At 45.9% G+C, this 21137-nt stretch overlaps 1 protein-coding gene across 1 annotated transcript in view; it reads left to right on the forward strand.

The window, feature by feature from the left end:
- Window positions 1-930: 930 nt before the first annotated feature.
- Ak7 (adenylate kinase 7) overlaps window positions 931-21137 on the forward strand; it is a 68200-nt gene continuing 47993 nt past the window's right edge. The window contains 5 exon segments of the mRNA XM_051196559.1: window positions 931-1147; window positions 5112-5303; window positions 8878-8964; window positions 8966-8987; window positions 16314-16408. Of these exon segments, the coding sequence (XP_051052516.1) occupies window positions 1046-1147; window positions 5112-5303; window positions 8878-8964; window positions 8966-8987; window positions 16314-16408 (498 nt within the window). The 5' untranslated portion in view covers window positions 931-1045.

Here is a 21137-nt window from a genome sequence, read left to right on the forward strand (position 1 = left end):
CCAGCCTGGTCTGGGCATGGTGGCACACATCATCCAAGCACTTGGCAGTTGAAGTCAGGAAAGCCTAGAGTCCAAGGAAACACTGAGCAGGAATCTCGGTTGAGAAGATGCCTTCATAAGAATGGCCTACAGGAGCCGGGCGTTGGTGGTGCACGGCGCTAGTCCCAGCACTCAGGAGGCAGAGGCAGGCAGATCTCTGTGAGTTCGAGGATAGCCTGGCCTACAGAGCGAGTTCCAGGACAGGTTCCAAAGCAATACAGAGAAACCCTGTCTTGAAAAAAAAAGAAAGAAAGAAAGAAATGGCCTGCAGGCACGTCTGTGGGGGGCATTTTCTTCGATGGGGAAGTGGGGCACAGATCACATGGCAGTGCCACCCTAGGTCCCTGATCCTGAGTTGTCGAAGAAAGGAAGAAAGCAGGCTGAGCAAGACAGTAAACAGCGTTTCCCCATGGCTCTTTGCTTTGGTTCGGCCTTCTGCCCTGACTTCCCTGCCTGGATGATGGTCTTCAGGCTATATGCCCTTTCTTCCCCAAGTTGCCTTTGATTCGGTGTTACCACTTTAATAAAAAAAAGAAAAGAAAAGAAAAAAACAAACTAGGGACAAAATCCTAAGGCAGTTGAACCTCGGGCAGCGAACAAGGTGTGGTGGTGGGCTCTCACGCTGTGGTTCCACGTGTCCTGAACGCCAAAACTCGTGACAACAGCTTTTCTTTACAGTAGAGAAGTTGTCACCACATACAGAAGGGACAGTCTTACGGGAAATGTGCACAGCAGCACTGAGTGGAGTGCATGAATCTGGAACTGCAGCTCCTCCCTTTCAGACACGCCCAACCCTGTCCCTGAGCCACGCCCCCCAACGGACACTCCCCTGAGTCACGCCCCTCAGACGCCCTATTTAGAGCCCACCCCACTGGACACCCGGAGCCCCGCCCAAAAGCGAGCCACGCCCCAGGGAGTCTGACCGCCTACCCTTCCGAAGTGCACGCCCCTCCTCCTTAGTAACCAACAGGACTCTTTCACCTTAGCAACTACTACAGCTGCCACCATGGCTGAAGAGGAAGTTCCTGCAGTGACTGAGCGAGTTCTGAAGATACAGAGGGTGTTCATAAACCAGCTGGACACCTACAGCAGCGGAAACATAGGAAAGGTGAGCGGCGGTCCGAGTTAGACCCCCAGGTCCATCCCCATTTCAAGGATCTTTCACCACGGGCTGTTAGGAGCCTCCCCAGGGGAAGAGTCCAATCCTGACACATCGGTGTCTCCAGGACCTGTCCCTAACCACAGCTGACCCACCCTCCTTCATGGAAACCCAGGTGTTTGGAGACTGCAAGCCAGGCTCCGGTCCCTACTTCTTTAGTATGGGAAAACCGAGGCTCAAGAGAGGAAAGGATGTGTAAAGATTAACGTATAGGGAGTAATGGCCAGGACCAGGAGCAGACTAGTTATAAGTCCAGTCATTATGTCGCCCATGAAACATTCGTTTACCCTTTTTTAACGATCTATTTTGTGCTAGGCATAATTTTGACCAGGTCCCAATAAGCTTCCTCACCTACAGAAGGGCTGGGGGAGACAGCCCAGTGGGAGATGGTACTTTAGGTTCAAGCAATAGGACTTGAGATCTGACCACCATCATCCATGTAAAAGCTGGGCAAGTGGTAGCACTGGAAAACAGAAGATCCTGGGAGCTTGCTGGCCAGACAGTCTAGCTGAGATGACAAGCACCAGGTTCAGTGAGGGACCCTGTCTTGAAAATTAAGTGGAGATATAAAGCCCCTTGGGGGGGGGAGATCCCAGGAGAGAACCTAGGAGCTGTCATCTTAAATTGTTCATTTGTCAGTACACAGCCATGTTTTAGGGGCTGGAGAAATGACTCAGGGTTAAGAACACTGGTTGTTCTTCTAGATGACCTCAGTTCAATTTCCAGCACTCATTAGGGCAGCTCACAACTGTCCCAACTCCAGTGCAAGGTGATCTGACGCCCTCTTCTGACCTCTATGGGCACTGCATGCACATGGTGCACATACATACACGCAGGTAAACACTCAAATATGAATAAAATAAATCTTATCATGTACAATTAGAACTCAGGTTTCCTGCCTCCCAAGGTTGTTAAAAATTAGTCTGTGGAAACAACCCCCCCAGTGACTCCTTAAAGCAACTCATCGGATGATCAGCTGTGAAATTAAATTCTGGCATGATTATCAAGGGGCTGTGGCATGCCTGGATGGCTACACAAATATAGCACTGGAATAGACAGAAGAGCATGTAAACGGACATCGAATGCCTTCCATTTGACAGGGAAGCTCTCCCCAGAACAAGCAATGCACAGCAGAGAAGGCTGTGAAGACACCAGGAAAGCAGCTCTCTGCAAAGTTGGATATATGTTTAATGAAGTGGTTTTTCTTTTATTTTCTCTTTTTCTTTGTTCTCTTACACTCTTAGTTAGCCTGTTTTCACAGTAGTTATTTTTTTTTAATTGACACTGGAATGAGATAGAGGTTTTACAATACAGATTAAAAAAATTTTTTTTACATACCAACCCATACCAACCAGTTTCCTCTCCCTCCTCTCCTCCTGTTCTCTCCTGCACCTCCCTTCTACACACACCACCCCCATCCACTTCTCAGTCTCCATTCAGAAGGGGTAAGGCCTCCCATGGGAGTCAACCAAGCATGGCATATTTAGTTGAGGCAGGATCAAGCTCCTCCCCCAGAATCAAGGCTGGGCAAGACATCTCACTGTAGGGAATAGGTTCCAAAGAGCCAGCTCATGCATCAGGGACAGGTTCTGGACCCACTGCCCTGGCCCTACAAAAGACCAAGCTACATAGCTGTCATCCAGATGCAGAGAGCCTAGGCTGGTCCCTTGCAGGCTCTCTGGCTCCTGATCCAGAGTCTGTGAGCTCCCACAGGCTCAGGTCAGCTGTCTCTGTGGGTTTCTCCATCATGATCTTGAAGCCCCTTGTGCATATAATCCCTCCTCCCTCTCTTCAACTGGACTCCTGGAGCTCAACCCAGTGCTCAGCTGTGGATCTCTGCACCTGCTTCCAACAGTTACTGGATGAAGGCTCTATGATGACAATTAGGATAGTCACCAAAACAGATTAAATCTTAAAATATAAACATAAATCTTAGCCAACATCATCATTCTACTTTATTATTCCATAGTAGTGGCCACTGGCCCCATGTAGTCACTTCAGCATGGCTAGTCCCCAAAGAGAAGCACAGTAAACTGAAATGCATATCGAATCCCAAAGAGTAGCATTTGACAAAAAGAAGACACCCTGCAACTCCACTATTCAGAAGCCAGGGCTAGCCTGAGCTACCCAAGGCATTGTTTATTTTTTTAAAAAAAGTATGAAGCAAAATATTTCATCCATTTTTATAGATGCTGGATAATTTAACAGGGCCCCAGACCTTAGTACACCCTGAGACCTTAGCATAGCTGACTCTATGTTGGAAGTACCATTCAGGCTGTAAAACTCAGCATATAAACAACACCACTTGCCAAAATAAAAACAAAGGCCTAATCCACCCAAGTCCATATAGTTCTGGGAGCGCCTCAAAATGTACTATCCTAGCTGTTTAGCTTTTGTAGCTCTGCTTCTGACTAACTGTTCTTGTTAACTGCAGTATGTCAACCCAGAACATGGTTTTTTGTGCTTAAAATTCACCTTGAAAAAGGCTCAGTAGCTGGAAAAAAATCTCAGCACTAGGGAGGCAGAGACAAGCAGATCTCTGTGAGTTCGAGACCAGCCTGGTCTACAAGAACTAGAGCTAATTCTAGGACAGCCTCCAAAGCCACAGAGAAACTCTGTCTCAAAAAAAAACAAAACAGCCAGGCAGTGGTGTGTACACCCCTACAGAGTGAATTCTAGGACATCAGAGGTTACACAGAGAAACCCTGTCTCAAAAAACCAAAAGTAAATAAATAAGACACAAATAAGACACAGCACACCATATAATTTATATTGATATGTATTAATTGACAAATACTGCTTTGGCCAGCATGTGCAAGGACCTGCTTTTGATCTCCAGTACTGAAATAATGTTTTAGATTTAATCTCATCTGAATTTTTTTTTTTTTGCTTTTTTTTTGTGTGTATGTGTGTTATAGATGTAACCATTAGATAGTTTAGTTTTAGGATAGGGATATAGCTGAGCCAGCAGGGTGCTTGCCCACCAGGCACGAAACAAGTATGGTGGTACGTGACTGTTCACATCCAGGAGACTGAGACAGGAACATTAGAGGTGACCTTTGGCTTCATAGAAATTTCAAGTCCATCTTAAAATACACGAAATTCCTGTATAAATAAATAAGTCATTAAAAAATAAATAAAGGGGTTGGAGAAATGGCTCAGTGGTTAAAAGCACTGCTCTTCCAGAGGTCCTGAGTTCAATTCCCAGCAACCATATGGTAGCTTACAACCATCCACAATGAGGTCTGGTGCCCTCTTCTGGCATGCAGTCATCCATGCAGGCAGAACACTGTATACATAATAAATAAATAAATCTTTTTAAAAAAAAAATACATGAAATTCTGCTGATTGAGAGAGAGAGAGAGAATAACAAAGAGAGAGGTGGGGGGAGGGAGGAAAGGGGAAGATAAAGGAAAGGCAAATGGAATTTTGCTTGTTTGGTTTTGAAACAGGGTTTTCCTGTGTAGCCCTGGCTTTCCTAGAACAGGCTTTGTAGACCATACTGGCCTTGAACTCAGGGATCCACCGGCCTCCAGAGTGCTGGAAAAAGAGGGCTGTGTCACCACACCCAGCTGACAAACTGATTTTAAATTACCTCAGGGGTCCATATGGCATATCTGTGTTCCCATTGAGCAAGCCAGACTTTTCACCAGAGTTTAGCTCTATCTGGTGCTAATGGAAGCAGTTGCTGAAGCCCTCTGTGCCTGTGTCATCGGCTATTCAATGTCCTCTGGTGTGACCACTGTCTGTGTTATGAGCGCCATATCGGCCTTTTGTGACCATGATGTACAGGGCTTTTCCTCAGTCTATGGGGTCCCCAGTAGAGGCTAGAGTCCAGAATCATCACTCTCTGGCTTCCCTTGCTCAAAACTCTGCTTAGTGCCCGGGACCTTGCCACTCTCTTCTCTTGCAGTTCCTCTCTAACTGTGTTGCTGGGGCGTCACTGGAAGAGATTGCAGAAGAGGAGGAGGAGGAAGATGAACCAAAGTCAGCAGCCCCAGAAGCTTCTACTGCAAAAGTAAAGGAAGGCACCTTCCAGATCGTGGGCACCTTGGCCAAGCCAGAAAGTGTCAAGCCGGACTTCGCAGTGGAGACGTACTACTCAGTAAGCCCCCAGGGCGTTCCGGAGGACTTGGCAAGGGCAGGATCCCTTTGGTGCCAGACCCTCAGCAACCTGTTACCTCTACCTCAGCCCTTCTGTTCTACATGCAGGCTTCCATGATGGGACATGGGAAATGTCTGTTTTTAAGACTTTGTGTTTCGTCTGTGTGTGTGACTGCAGGCACATGTGTGTCACAGCACACATACACGTAAGTCAGAGGAGTAAATGTTTGCCTTGCACTTTGAGACAGGGTTGCTTTGTTGATTTTTGCTGCCTACGCCAACCTAGCTGGCCCACAAGTGTCCAACAATCCTGTCATTGCCCCCATCTCTTCTCGCTTCTGTGTACATCTCTCTACTGCATCCAGGTTAACAGGGTGCTGGGGTCCGAACTCGGGTCCTCATGGCTGCGCAGCCAGTGCTTGTACTCACTGAGCCGTCTCCCCAGCCCAGGACACGTCTTTCTACTGTGCTAGAAAATACAACAATGTAAAGCCTCCGCTTTAAATGTGGGACCATGGCAAAGCATTTAAGTGAGATAGTCTTGGAAGAGATCTGTCTAGCCTTGACTCCCAAGCTCTTGAAACCCTTCTCTCTATGGAGCATCAAGCATAAGGCCACACGAATGTGCCTAACAGGAAAGAGGAGGGGGGGTGAGCCCCTGGAGGCTCACATGCCTTCCTGCTGCCTGTTGAGCGGCTGTGCTATCTCCACCTGCCAAACTAGTCCCTGTCCTCACTGGGAGACATTTCTGTACTCCTAGAAAGAGGGGTACAGAAGGAGCCCCCTCTCCCAGACTAACTCTCCCTCCACCTGGCCCAATACCTCTCTGAACCCACCACAGAGCTCTGTGTACCTCATAACCTGTTTGTGCCTCAAGATTTAACCCACTGGGGCTGGAGAGATGGCTCAATGGTTAAGAGCAATGGCTGCTCTTCCAGAGGTCCCGAGTTCGATTCCCAGCAACCACATGGTGGGTCACAACCATCTATTATGAGATCTGGTACCCTCTTCTGGCCTGCAGGCATACGTGCAGGCAGAACACTGTATACTTAATGAATAAATAAATGAATAAATAAATCTTAAGAAAATACCCTTAAAAGAAAAAAAAAAATAACCCATTACCTACGGCAGTTACAAAATACAAGAAAAGTATTATCAAGACCTGTACTGCAGCTGGTCGTGGGAGCTCACACCTGTCCCCCCAGCTCTTGGGAGGTAAAGACAGATGAATCACAAGTTCAGGGACAGTGAGTACAAACGAGGGCCAGTATTCACATATGTGAGCCCATCGAGCCATCCTAAACGTAGACCGTAACAAAGACCCTGTCTTCAAATGTCACAGACTGGGGTTCTAGAAATTAGGAGGGCAAACGCATCTGTGGAGGTTTGAATGAGAGTGGACTCCCTAGGCTCACATATCTGAATGCTTGGTCCCCAGTTGGTGCAACTGTCTGGGAAGGATTAGGAGCTGTGGCCTTGTTGAAGGAGGTGTGTCACTGGGGGGTGGGATTCGAGGTTTCAAAAATCCACACCAGGTCCGGGGTCTTTCACTCTGCCTCCTGCTTGTGGCCCAGACCTAAGCTCTCAGAGCTTGCTCTAGCACGGTGGCTGCCTGCTTGCTGCTGTGCTCTCCATCTTGATGGATAAGGACTCTGGCCCTCCGAAACTGCAAGCTCCTGGTTAAATGCTTCCTTTTATAAGTTGTCTTGGCCATGGTGTCTCTTTACCACAACATTGACTGAGGAAAATATCCTTTCAGGGAGGGGAGACAACTCAGCTTACGACATTGGTCTCTTAAAGGGTCTTTTTCTGGGCTGTATGTACAAGGTGGGAGCACACAGGGGGGACATACAGCGAGAACATCAAGACAGAGATGGGAGCCTTGTCTCTTCCTAGCTACACAATAGCAGCCCTTGCCATCACTGGCTGGGAGCTAAAGGAGAGGGAAAGGTTCACAACCTTCCTGATACTGTGACCCTTTAATACAGCTCCTCCTTATTTCTGTTGCTACTTCGTAACTGTAATTTTGCTACTGTTGGGAATGTATATACATATTTGGGGCAGGGTTTCTCTGTGAGGCTTTGGAACCTGTGCTGGAACTCATTCTGTAGACCAGGCTGGCTTCAAACTCACAGAGCTCCTCCTTGCTGTCTCTGCCTCCCAAGTGCTGGGATTAAAGGCGTGGACCACCACCGTCCAGCCATATATGTTTTCTGATAGTCTTTGGTAACCTCTGTGAAAGGGCTATTTGAATCCCAGAGGAGAACCACTACTCTAGATGGTGTTTGGGCTAGATGATTTTATGTCAGCTTGACTTGAGCTGAGGTCATCTGAGAGAAGGGAACCTTAATTAAGAAAATACAGCCATAAAATCAGGACGTACACAAGCCTGCATTTTCTCAATTAGTGATTGATGGGAGAGCCCAGCCCATTGTGGGTGGAGTCATCCCTGCGCAGGTGGTCCAGGGTTCTATAAGAAAGCAGGCTGAGGGGGCTGGAGAAATTGCTGGGTGGTTAAGAGCACTGGCTGCCCTTCCAGAGGACCTGGGTTGGGTTCCCAGCACCCACATGGAAAGCTCACAACTGTCTATAACTCCAGTTCTAGGGGATCTGACACCTTCACACCAATGCACTTAAAATAAAGTTAGAGCAATTTTTTTTTTTTAAGACAGCAGACTAATCAAGCCATGGAGAGCAAACCAGAAAGCAGCATCCTCCATGGCCGCTGCATCAGCTCTGCCTCCAGGTTCCTGCCCTGTGTGAGTTCCTGCCCTCACTGCTTGTGATAATGAACTGTAATGCCCCTACGACAGTGGTAGCACATGTCTGTTATTTAAGACACTCAGTGTCTTCTTGCACCCAAGCAAACTACAGTAGATGAATACAAAGGGACCAGAAAGGGGCTGGAGAAACATGTGCACACGCATACCTGTGTGGAAACTGGAAGACAGCATTGAGTGTCTTCCTACTGAGAGACAGTGTCTCCTTGGCCTGCTTACCCAGGAGGCTAGGGCTGGCTGGTGAGGCAGCCCCAGGAACCTCTTCCGGCTTCCACCTCCCCAGCTGTGCAAATGGGAGCCACACCAGCCAGACTTCATTTTTATTAAATTCTGCAAACTAAACTCGGGTCCTCATGTTTGCAAGGCTTTACTGACTGATGCATCTCCCCAGCCCATGTTTTGCAGGGGTTTTGTTTGTTGTTGTTTTGGTTTGGTTTTGGTTTTTGGTTTTACGAGACAGGTAGCTTTGGAGCCTGTCCTGGAACTAGCTCTATAGACCAGGCTGACCACGAAGTCACGGAGATCCGCCTACCTCTGCCTCCTGAGTGCTGGGATTAAAGGTATGCACCACAAACACCCGGCTATGTTTTGCAGTTTTTAAGACCACCCACTCCAGGCTGTTTTCAATGATGTCTTTGCTACTTGTAATTCATTTTAATAGAAACACCTCTACAAATGCTCCCTATGGGGTCTCTTGGGGTGGACAGATGTAATTCAGAGGCTGTCAGTCCATCTAGATGTCCAGGTTCCCTTGTTGACATGTTAATGCAAAGGGACTGTTGCTTTTCTCTTCAGGCTATCTCCCGAGAAGACCTCCTCACACATCTGCTGGAGTGTGATGTTATCATCTATAACATCACCGAAAATTCGAAGCAAGTGGAGGGAAGCCGTGTGGGCAGTCTCTGGTCAGTGAGCTATGAGGAACCACTGGGGATGGAAAACACCATAATCCCACATCCCGGTTAACCCTTTATAATCTTAAGAGGCACTGTTTATGCACAGCCACCACTTTGAGGAGCACAGAAGAGGTCTGAGAAATACCTAAAGTTTGAAGCGGGTGCGAGTGAAGGCACCTGTGGGTAGAACCTCAGAAGTCTGGTGGTGTTTTATTGCGAGTCTTAAGGTGTAGTTCGGTGTCTTAGTTTTTTTGTTTGTTTGTTTTTTTGTTTTTTTTTTTTTTGTTTTGTCTTTTTGTTTTGTTTTTTCTGTTGCTGCTGCTGCTGCTGCTGCGATTAAAAACACCCTGGCAGCCAGATAGTGGTGGGCACACCTGTAATCCCAGCATTCGGGAGGCAAAGGCAGGCGGATCTCTATGAGTTCAAGGACAGCCTGATCTACAGAGAGAGTCCCAGGACAGACTCCAAAGCTTGGAGAAGAAGAGTTTGTTCTGGCTTAGTTTAAGGTACAGTTCGTTATGATGGGGCAGTCAGGGTGGCAGGCGCTTAACCATTGAGCCACCCTCCAGTCCTTCCTTCTGGCCTCCTCCCACATCATGCAAATGGACCCGCATCCGTGCAGGCAAGACACTTGCACACATAACATAAATATTTTCTTTAAAGAAAAGAGTGACACTGGGCCACATAAGTGAATTATTCAAGGGCCCTAATTATTGATTGGGGCTTTCTTTTTTATTTATTTATTTATTTATGTATACAGCATTCTGCCTTCATGTGTGTCTGCATGCTAGAAGAGGGTGCCAGATCACACTACAGATGGTTGTGAGCCACCATGTAGTTGCTGGGAATTGAACTCAGAACCTCTGGAATAGCAGTCAGTGCTCTTAACCTCTGAGGTATCTCTCCAGCCCAATTGGGGCTTTTTCTTTTATGAGGTTCAAGAGAAAGAGGTGTTTGGTTACTAAGGGACATGGTGAGGTTGATTCTCTATTTTGATTGACAGATATAAGCTCTGGTTTTTTTGTTTTGTTTTGTTTTTTATTATTTTTTCTTATTTTACATATCAATCCCAGTTCCCTCTCGCCCCCATGCTCCCTGACCCCTCCTCCCAACCCACCCCACACACACACACACACACACACACTGCACAGGGAGGGTGATGCCTTCCAGGAGGGATCATCAAAATCTGTCAAGTCATTTGGAGTAGGAGGGTCTAGGCCCTCCCCCATGCCTCTAGGCTAAGGGAGTAGTCCTCCATGGGGAATGTGCTCCCAAATTCCTTTTGTCCACCAAGGATACATCCTGGTTCCACTGTCAGAGGTCCCTTAGTCTGCCCAGGCCTTCTAACTGAGACCCATGTTCAGGGGGTCTGAGTTGGTATAATGCTGGTTTCCCAGCTATCAGTCTGGGGGTCAATGAGCTCCCCCTTGTTCACGTCAGCTGTCTCTGTGGGTTTCTCCAGTCTGGTCTTGACCCCTTTGCTCATCACTCCTCCCTCTCTGCAACTGGATTCCAGGAGTTTGGCTCAATGTTTAGCTGTGGGTGTCTGCTTCTCTTTCCATCAGCTGCTAGATGAGGGCTCCATGATGGCATATACGCTAGTCATCATCTCATTAACAGGGAAAGGCATTTATGATAGCCTCTCCACTGTTGCTCAGATTGTTAGTTGGGGTTAGTCTTGTAGGTCTTTGGACATGTCTCTAGAATCAGTTTTCTATTCAGTCCTATAATGGCTCCCTTTATTATGGTATCTCTTTTTTTCACTGTCATCTATTTGTCCCCTGACTCAATCAATCTTCCTGGTCCCACGTATTCTCCTCTCTTCGTCTCCTCTTTCTCCTAACTCCCTCTCCACTCACTGCCCCCACCCACTCCCAATATGCTCAGGAGATCTTGTCCCTTTCCCCTTCTGTGAGGGACCTTGTATGAATCTCTTAGGATCCTCCTTGTATCCTAGTTTCTCTGGCAGTGTGTATTATAAGCTGGTGATCCTTTGCTCTTTGTTTAAAATCCATATATGAGTGAGTACATACCATGTTCCTCTTTTTGTGACTGGGTTACCTCATTCAGGATGGTTTCATCAAGTTCCATCCATTTGCCTGTGAATTTCAAGATTCCATTTTTTTTTTTTTTTTTTTTTTTTTTTTTTTGTTCCTCCGAGTAGTATTCCATTGTGTAAATGTGCCACATCTTCTTTATCCATTCTTCAGTTGAGGGGCATCTAGGTTGCTTTCAGGTTCTTGCTATTACAAATAATGCTGCTATGAATATAGTTGAACAGATGTCCTTGTTGTGTAGATGTGGATCATTTGGGTATATGCCTAAGAGTGGGATTGCTGGGTCCTGAGGACTCACCATACTGATCTCCAAAATGTCTGTACAAGTTTGCACTCCCACCAGCAGTGGAGGAGTGTTCCCCTTTCTCCACATCCTCTCCAGCATAAGCTGTCATTGCTGTTTCTAATTTTAGCCATTCTGACAGGAGTAAGATGGTATCTAAGAGTTGTTTTGATTTGCTTTTCTCTGATGGCTAAGGATGTTGAGTACTTTCTTAAGTGTCTTTCAGCCATTTTGGATTCCTCCATTGAGAATTCTCTCTTCAGTTCTGTACCCCACTTTTTAATGTGGTTATTTGGTGTTTTGGTGACTAGTTTCTGGAGTTCTTTGTATATTTTGGAGATCAGCCCTCTGTCAGATGTGGCGTTGGTGAAGATCTTTTCCCAGTCTGTGGGCTGCTGTTTTGTCTTGTCAACTGTGTCCTTTGTCTTACAGAAGCTGCTCAGTTTGAGGAGGTTCCATTTATTAATTGTTGATCTCATTTTCTGTGCTACTGCAGTTATGTTCAGGAATTGGTCTTCTGTACCAATTTGTTCAAGGGTACCTCCCACTTTCTCTTCTAAAAATGTTCAGTGTGGCTGGATTTATGTTGAAGTCTTTGATCCATTTGGACTTGAGTTTTGTGCATGGCGATAGACATGGGTCTATCCGCAGTCTTCTACACACCATCATCCAGTTGTGCCAGAACCATTTGTTGAAGATGCTTTCCGCCTCCCATTTTATAATTTTAGCTGTTTTGTCAAAAATCAGGTGTTCGTAGGTGTGTGGGTTAATATCAGGATTTTCGATTAGATTCCATTGGTCTACCTGTCTATTATTGTGCCAATACCAAACTGTTTTCAGGACTATAGCTCTGTAGTAGAGCTTGAAGTCAGGGATGGTGATGCCTCCTGAAGTTCCTTTATTGTACAGGGTTGTTTTGGCTATCCTGGGTCTTTTGTTTTTCCATATAAGTTGAGTATTATCCTTTCAAGGTCTGTGAAGAATTGTGCTGGGATTTTGATGGGGATTGCATTGAATTTGTAGATTACTTTTGGCAAGATTGCCATTTTTACTATGTTTATTCTACCTATTATCCAAGAGCATGGAAGATCTCTCCATTTTCTGGTATCTTCTTTAATTTTTTCTTTAAAGACACAAAGTTCTTGCTATATAGATCTTTCACTTGTTTGGTAAGCGTTATGTTACCCCAAGATACTTTATGTTGTTTGTGGCTGTTGTAGAGGGTGATGACAGCTAACGGAGATCAAGGGAGTACAGTTAGGAAAGGAAGAAGTCAAGCTGTCACTATTTGCAGGTGATATGATAGTTTACATAAGCGACCCCAAAAAACTCTACCAGGGAACTCCTACAGCTGATAAACACATTCAGCAAATTATCAGCATACAAGATTAACTAAAAAAAAAAAAAATCAGTTGCCCTACTATATACAGACAATAAAGGGGCTGAGAAAGAAATCACAAATTTAAGCTCTGTAACTCACTGTGCATCCCCCTTCCCATGATACATTTGATTTTGGTCGTATACATGCCCAGTTATTCACAGGCATACAGGCTGTGAATAGGAGACTCCTATTCTAAAAGAATAGGAGACTCCAAGGACACAGTTTGCCTCATTGTATTATCATACAAAGCAAGTTCAGGGACTGGTGAGATGGCTCAGGCCACCAAGCCTGACAACTAGAATTCCTTACCCAAGGCCCATGTGAGTGAAGCAGAAAACTAACTCTCACAGACTTTCTTCTGTCTTCTGCAGTTAGGTGTGTGTGTGTGTGTGTGTGTGTGTGTGTGTGTGTATTTAAAGTTTCAGCCTTGCCTGGCAGTGGTGGCTCACGCCTTTAATCCCAGCACTCTGGAGGCAGAATGGATCTCTGTGAGTTCCAGATCAGCCTGGTCCACAAGAGCTAGTTCCAGGACAGGTTCCAAAACCACAGAGACACCCTGTCTCGAAAAAACAAAAATAAAAAATAAAGAAATAAAGTTTCAGCCTAGATCTGCCCATTTTTTTCTTGGTTTCAAGATATGATCTGGGACATGTTTAAAGAGGCATGAGCCATCATTTGAGGGTCACTAAGAGGAGTAACTTCTGTCCATTGTTTAAAGCGTGTATGTGCAGTCTGGTGTAGGGAGGAGTTATAAGCTGCCATCAGGTTGCTAGAAGCTTTGTCTGGAGAGGGGGGAGTGTGGGTAGTTCATGCAGCTAAGAGTCTCAGGCTACCGAATGCTTTCTTGGAAGAGGGTATGTGTATGTCTAAGCCTAGAGGTGCCCTTGGTACTAAACTATTTCCCATGCTCGCCTGCTCCAGCCAGATGGCCCTTGGCTGTGGATTTTAGACCTTAAACATAGACTTTAAGCTGTGACAGATCAGCCCATTAGAGGGTGACCCCATGACTCCTCCAGGAAAAGTAAACATTTCTCAAACTGGGGCATTGCACTGGTTCTGCTGGGATTTAAGTGTAGTGCAAATCTCATTTCTTCCTTTCTTTCTCTCTTTCTTTCTTTCTTTCTTTCTTTCTTTCTTATTTCTTTAAGAAAACTTCACTTCTTGGAGGAAACAGTTTAACTACAGTGTATGGCTTGTGAGGTAAAATGTTTCTGTGCAAGAAAATATAGTCAGATCCACTTCGTTCTGTTGGCACAGTCACTTGGCCACTGTGGTGAGTGAGCTAGAGAGTGCAGTCAGGGCCTTCGTCATTTTACCCAGTATACGTTTTCTTTCTTGGGTTTTTGTTTGTTTGTTTGTTTGTTTTTAAGACAGGGTTTCTCTGTGTAACAGCCCTGGCTGTCCAGAAACTAACACTGTAGACCAGACTGGACTCAAACTCACAGAGATCCACCTGCCTCTGTCTCCTGAGTGCTGGGATTAAAGGCGTGTGCCACCATCACCTGGCCAGATCTTGTTTTTCTTAAATCGAATGTATATTCTTTGGGGAAAAAATGTGTGTGTGTGCGTGTGTGTGTGTGTGTGTGTGTGTGTGTGTGTGTGTGTGTGTGTGTGTGTGTGTGTGTCCACAGAGACCAGAAGAAGGCATCATGTCTCCTGGAACTGGAGTTACAGGAAGTAGAGAGCCACTGACGTTGGGAACAATGAGAACTGAACTTAGGTCTTGTACTGGCACAGCACATGTTCTTAATCAACTGCTGAGACCCCTCCCCAGCACCTAAATATATATTCTTAATTCCTGATGTGGTACCCAGGACGACGAGGTGGGAGTATTGTACAGCTGAACTTTTCTTTACACCACCAGCTCACAAATGACAACATGAAGATATTTATTGTGAAGGCTCTGCCTTAGTTTATGTTTGTCCCGATAGCTCTAATAACTTAAAGGAAACTGCTTCTATTAATCTACATTTTAACATATGGCTTTTGACCTTTCTTTCATTCTGTATGTCCGACTTCCTCTCTGTCTCGTAGACATCTCCTGGTGTAATTCTCATGCCTAGATTCCTCTTCCTCCATCTCCCTGGAAACCCTGCCTGGTCTCGCTGCCTAGTTATTGGCCATGCAGCTCTTTATTACGTCAGTCACAGCAATGCATCTTCACATGTGTACAAATATCCCACAACAGAGTGAGATTCTGAAACCAAGCTGCCTACATGACCAAACTGATAAAAACAGCAAAAAAAGAAAAAAGGGAAGGAAGGAAGGAAGGAAGGAAGGAAGACAGGTAGGGGCAAGGATAGAAAAGACAGACTGCAGAGTTGGAGATGTGGCTCTAATGAGTACTTGCCTAACAGGGATTCAGTCCCCAGCAGGACTTAGACCAGGCATGATGGTGGTGCACATCCTCAACCCTAGCACTTTGCGGGTGGAGACAGAATCAGAAGTTCAAGGTCCTCCTTTGCTACACAGCTAGTTGGAAGTCAGACTAGAGAACAGGGAAAGGAAAAAAAAGGCGATCCTCGGTAAGGAATGCTGCTTTTAACCAACACTGCATTGTTTTGAAATGTCTTAGAATTCTTCTACCTCACCTTTCACGGATACTGCAAAAGGAAGGCAAGATGGCTCAGGGGGAAGGAATGGACTCTTGGCAGTGAGGGGAAAATATTTGCATGCAAGCTGTGCTTCTACGGGGGTGGGGGGGGATGTCAGGCAGAGCATATTCAACCTATTATAAATGTCACACATTAAAAAGGTGACCCAGTTAGAGCCCTAGAAATGTGGCACACATTCACAAAACAGGCCAAAGTAAAGCACAGCAGAGAGGAAAAGTCGAAAGAACAGAACTAAATGGGAAAGTTCTTACTAGAATAAAAAACAAGCAAATGTCAAAGTAACGACTGAAATTGGGATTAGCGTGAACGAAAGTGGCACAGTGTCCTCAGGCTGAGTTCAGTCACGCTTTCCCCTCTGAGGGCGAGTCCCTGAATTCCCCTTGCAGGGACACCAGCACCTCAGTGTGCTATTGTGTAAGGAGTCACCTAACAGGATTGCAAGTGTGCCTGATGCTCCAAGGACCCTCTGTCCTGCCGCCACGGTACCTCAGAGAAATCATCCAATAGCAAGACTACTTCAGTGCAACCACAGCCCCGACTCTGGCAGGCTCCATGGAGCTTGAGACATGATCACTGCCCTTTGTGCATGTCTGCTGGACACACCCATCACTCATGGTCCATAACCTGCAATTACACCTGGCCCTTGGGCCCCCGAAGCAGAGCCCCTACTCCCAACCCCCAAGCCAGCTGCAATGTGAAGGGAAGATACATCCTAAATTACATCCACACCTGAAGCCTAAGCCACAGAAATGGCCTTCTGTGCCCTCTGATGCGCAGCCTTCTGCAGAGGCCCCAACACTCATTTTGGGCAGCTCCCAGCCACTTGTAAGTCCAGCTCTGGGGGATTTGATACCTCTGAGGTCTGCTGGCACCTCCAGTCACATGGCTATACCCACATCCAAGACACATACATATTAAAAATAGAATTAAAATACTTAAAACAAAGCAAAAACCCTCTTATATGGATTCAAATGACTGCCCTACGTTTTGGCCCCACAGCATTGAATGAAGAAATTGTCCATTTTGAAAAGAGGAAGGTGTTCATTTTGCTGTCGACGGTGATGACGTGGGCGAGATCCAAACCTCTGGACCCTGTGAGTGGACTGCTAGCCTTTCTTCACAGTGAGCTGTGTATCCCTACACTGCTGAACCTCACCCCATTTCAAGCATCTCAACTCTAACTACATTCAAATCTAGGGGAGTTCACTATTTCGTATACCTCCAAGGCTTGGTGGTTCTTGTGTGTATTGTTTTGTTTTCTGAGACCGCACCTCATATAGTCCAGGCTGGCCTCAAACTCACTACATAGCCAAGGATGGCTTTAACTTTAGATCCATCTATTGCTATACCTAGAAAGCTGGGATCCCAGGCATTCATGGCCATATACTCAGTTTTTATGTGACGCTAAGGCTCAAACCAAGGACTTTGTGCATGCCAGACAAGCACTCTGCCACCAAGCTACATCCCCAGCTACAACCACCACCAACTTTAAAATGCTGCCTGGTAGACAATGGTGCTACACAACAAGGCTTTGGTCAAGGCCTGACCATGTCATGATAAGGGTCCAAAAAGGTTACCTTTCTTATTGCTCAGACAGAATGTCTAACAGAAGCAGGTTGAGGAAGGTTTTTTGGTTGTTGTTTTGTTTTGGTGTTTTTCAAGACAGGGTTTCTCTGTATTACTTTGGAGCCTGTCCTGGAACTTACTTTGTAGCCCAAAATGGCACCAAACTCAACAGAAATCCACCTGCCTCTGCCTCTCTAGTGCTGGGATTAAAGATGTGAGCCACCTCCACCGGGCTGTTTGTTTTTTTGTTTTTTGTTTTGTTTTGTTTTTGTTTTGAGACAGGCTCTGGCTATCTACTCTGGCTGGCCTGGAATTGTTATACAGACCAGTCTGGCCTCTGCTTCCCTAGAGCTGAGATGAAGGGTGTGTACCACCACGCCTGGCAGAAGGAGTAGATTTGTCTTGCCTCACTGAAGTGTTACGAACCATCATGGAGTGTTGGAGTGTGAGGTGGCGGTCATTGTGTCTGCCGTCTGGAAGCAGAGAGAAAGACGGATGCTGATGCTCAGCTCGTTTTCTCTTTTTTATTCAGTCAGGGACCCCATCCTGGTGGCTCTTCCTTCCTCAACTAGTTCTCTGGAAATGCTCTCACGGCTTTGCCCCATAGTGGCTCTCCCAGGTGACTCCAAATACGGTTAAACCGACAATGAAGACGAACCTTCACAGTTATATTGGAGCTGACGTTCTTATTGCCCTATGACACTGCAGCCCTCCTGAAGTCACAGCGTAGTGCATTCCCTGAGGGGCTGTGCAACGTGGCTGGAAGTAAGGCCACTGAGAACAGCACAGCGGGCCAAATAAGGTGTCGTACGTACCCACCGATGACAGTTACTACATTGTGACCAAAAGTGTGCCTTCTCAGTGGTCATTTGCTGCTGTCCCAGAGCCTTTGTGGCTGTGTGATAGCCTTTTCAAGGTGCAACAGTTGGTATGAATAGTCCCGGCTCCATCTGAAGAGATGACAATGTTATGGAGTTTGAGACGCCACCTGCCCATGGAAAAGACCACAGACACAATCCGGATTATAATTAGTTAAGTTTATTGATACCACTAGCAGGACAGCAATCTCTGAGTCAAACTAGAGGCTGCCACGTCTCTAAGGCAGGTGAGGGAAGGATTTTTAAAGGTGAAAACCACAAAAAGCACCTGATTGACTACACAAGCTAGCCAGGGCTATCCTGCTCTGCCAAGGTCAGATAGTCAAGGTGACCTCAAAATAGTCCCTGAAGGTCAGCATAAGCAGGTTATAGAAGCAAAAAAAAAAAAAAAAAAAAAATCAGTCATGTCATAACAAGTAAATGGTAAGGGCTGCATATTTCTGGGGTTGGGGAGTCATTATGAGGGTTAATAGGAACTTACCTTCTGGTGACTTGAACTTGAGACAAACAGTTATTTGGGACCAAGATGGATACCTAGTGTAAAACAGAGTTTCCTCAGCCATCACAACAATGTGAATGGTGTGCAGGTTCCCTCTCTCTCTCTCTCTCTCACACACACACACACAAGCACTGTGTGCAGGGTCTCTCTCTCTCACACACACACACACACAAGCACTGACAGTGATTCTTGGCTTTCCATACTGATAAGCTATTAATTACAAGATGCATTTGCAGGACTCTGATCATTAGACTTGGCAGAAGGTACCTTCACTTGCAAAGCTGTCTTTACTGGCCCCCTATTTGTTTTTTATGACATAAAGTTATGTTCTGTGGGTGAGTAAAGAAACAAGAGATGATGCTAACTCAGCTAAATTGTCAGAACAAGAATGATTGACAGATTCTAGTTGTCACAACTAATAACTAGCTAGCCAAGAGCAGTCAATTCCATTTAAGCTGATAAGTAGTAACTAAGTTTTAGCACTGTTTCGAGTGGTTTTCCCCACAGGTCAGTCTGGTCCCACCGCCACGCCAGCCCCAAATATCACACTGAAACACTGTATTAGATATAATTCTGTTGGCCAGTTACTTGTTACTTATCAGCTAGCTCTGTCTTAATTATTAACCCATTTCTATTAATCTAAGTGTTTCCACGTGGTCTCATCTTACCTGAGAGAGGGGCTGGCATTCTGCTCTCTCATGTCTCTACATGCTGACTCCTCCCTACTACTTCCTCTTTCCTCCTTGTCTCCTAGTCCCTCCTATCATCCTTCCCTATTGGCCAACAGTGCTTTATTCATTAACCAATAAGAGAAACATATTTACAGAATGACATCTCCCATTATAGCACAAATACTTTTTTTCAGGGTACATACTCTAAAAATGTATTCATTTGTCTATCCTGGATGTCCTATTTATTTCTTTTTAATCTGGCAACCCTGTCTGTGGGTTAGTCACATGGGTATAAAAGGACAGTCAATCATGTAATATGTAATTTGTCCAGGATCTGTCATGTACACAGAATGATGGAGCAGCTACATCATCCTTCACAAACTAATTTTGTCTGTATTTCTCCTATGAGAATCACCAATACTGGGTTTGCCCCAGTCCCATTCCCATCTATCCATCTGTCCTTCCATCTACCATCCACCCACCAACACATACATACATACATACACACACACATACACACACACACAATACTCACCCCATTCACCCATACATACATATAAACATACGTATACCACACCCATCCCATCCCATCTACCCATCCATCCAGCAGTTTATTAGCCAATGCTCTTAACTCATCATCCAATAGCTCATCTAGCTCTCTCTGTATCCATGGCAACTTTCTAGCTCAGTTGTCAGCGTCCCTGACTATGAGATTTGCCGGATGGCTGCTGCCTACTGTTGATGCCATCTAGGGGGTGCAGGAATGGGTTTATTTATCTGCCAATCAAAGCATCAAAGGGAAGGAAAGAAGAGTTGCTGGAGATCTTGGGGAGTCCCAACAGAGCCATCATATGAGACCTGGAAGATGAGTTCCCTGTTGAAGTTCATTAATAAAAGGATTTGATTTCAGAGAGGACACAAACAGAAGTATTGGGGACAGTATGTTAGTTTAAAAGGAAAACCCCAGGGTGAGCAAACTATAAGCCTCACAGCTGCCCCAAAGGCAGGAGGAAAGTGGTAAAGAAAAGGACCAAAGCCAAGCTGCTTGAGATGGGGCAACATGGAAGGAAGGTAGCTGCCTGCTGGCAGGCGCCAAGTGAGGACAAAGCCTAAGTGCTGATTAGGAGCCAAGAAAGCATCCTTCGCTTCTGGCCAGCGACTGAGAGAAGAGAAGAAAAAGAACTAGCAGGCATGCCCAGCCAAACCTCAGGGTGTCCCGGGCTCGCGGGGACTGCACTGGACAGTGAGGACTCCAGATTGTCTTCAGGTGAAGTGGGTCCTTTAACTGTCCCATTGGATTAACCGGGAAACAAAGGTTTGTCTCCACCTAGTGGAGGATTCCATTCTTTACATTGTAAATTCAGTGGTCTATGACAGCCTTGTTACACTGCAATTCAGAACTTGCTGCTTGGATGCTTAAAAAGCGTGGGTCCTGGCTCAGGGCATCGGTCAGTGAGCAAAGGTGCTTGCAGCGGTTCCTGACCTTAAATCTTTAGAACCCATTAACGACAAACACACAGTGAGAACACCAGTCATCTCGGAGCTTCTGTGTAGACAAGAAAGCCCCCGGAAGCTTGAGCGGTCCCTAGCTTGGATGCTCATCAACAAAAAAACAAAAACAAAGAGGTCTTTTTTCAAACTGGGTGGAAGATGAGAACTGATACACAGCTAGTGTAAACTGGGCATGGTGTTCCATGTAATCCTGTAATCCCAGGCTTGAGGAAGTGGGGGTGTTAAATCTGAAAATTTCCAGGAGAAAGACCAAATCCACAATTGTCCAGCTGAAGCAAGCTTATCAAACACTGGCCAGGAGGATAAACAGGCCAGGCCCATGCCCGGGACTCCCACAGAATGGCATTGAGTTATTTTAGTCAGGTGTTCATAAAGGCAGAACCCACAAGGCTTTCCATCACTGTCTTCCTTCCCGTAGTCCTCGAATCAGGGACAAGCATACATCCTGTTGTACTTCCTGCCTAGGCACCTCCCACCTACATGTGACCAAGCAAAGCACATCCTGTGCACTTGGGGCAACCAACCTCGTTCACTGAAGTGAAAATGTAACCTGTTAGCCTGCATGAGCAACAGCCCTCAGTATTCCAGGAAATTGCCTGTCCTCCAGCAAATGACGCTTGTAGGTTAAACTTTAGCTCTTGCTAGAGGCAATAGGATCAGAAGTTCAGGGTAAACTTCCTTTGGGTACTTATCAAAT

This window comes from Phodopus roborovskii, unplaced genomic scaffold (genome assembly GCF_943737965.1).
Source record: "Phodopus roborovskii unplaced genomic scaffold, PHOROB, whole genome shotgun sequence".
NCBI lineage: Eukaryota > Metazoa > Chordata > Mammalia > Rodentia > Cricetidae > Phodopus > Phodopus roborovskii.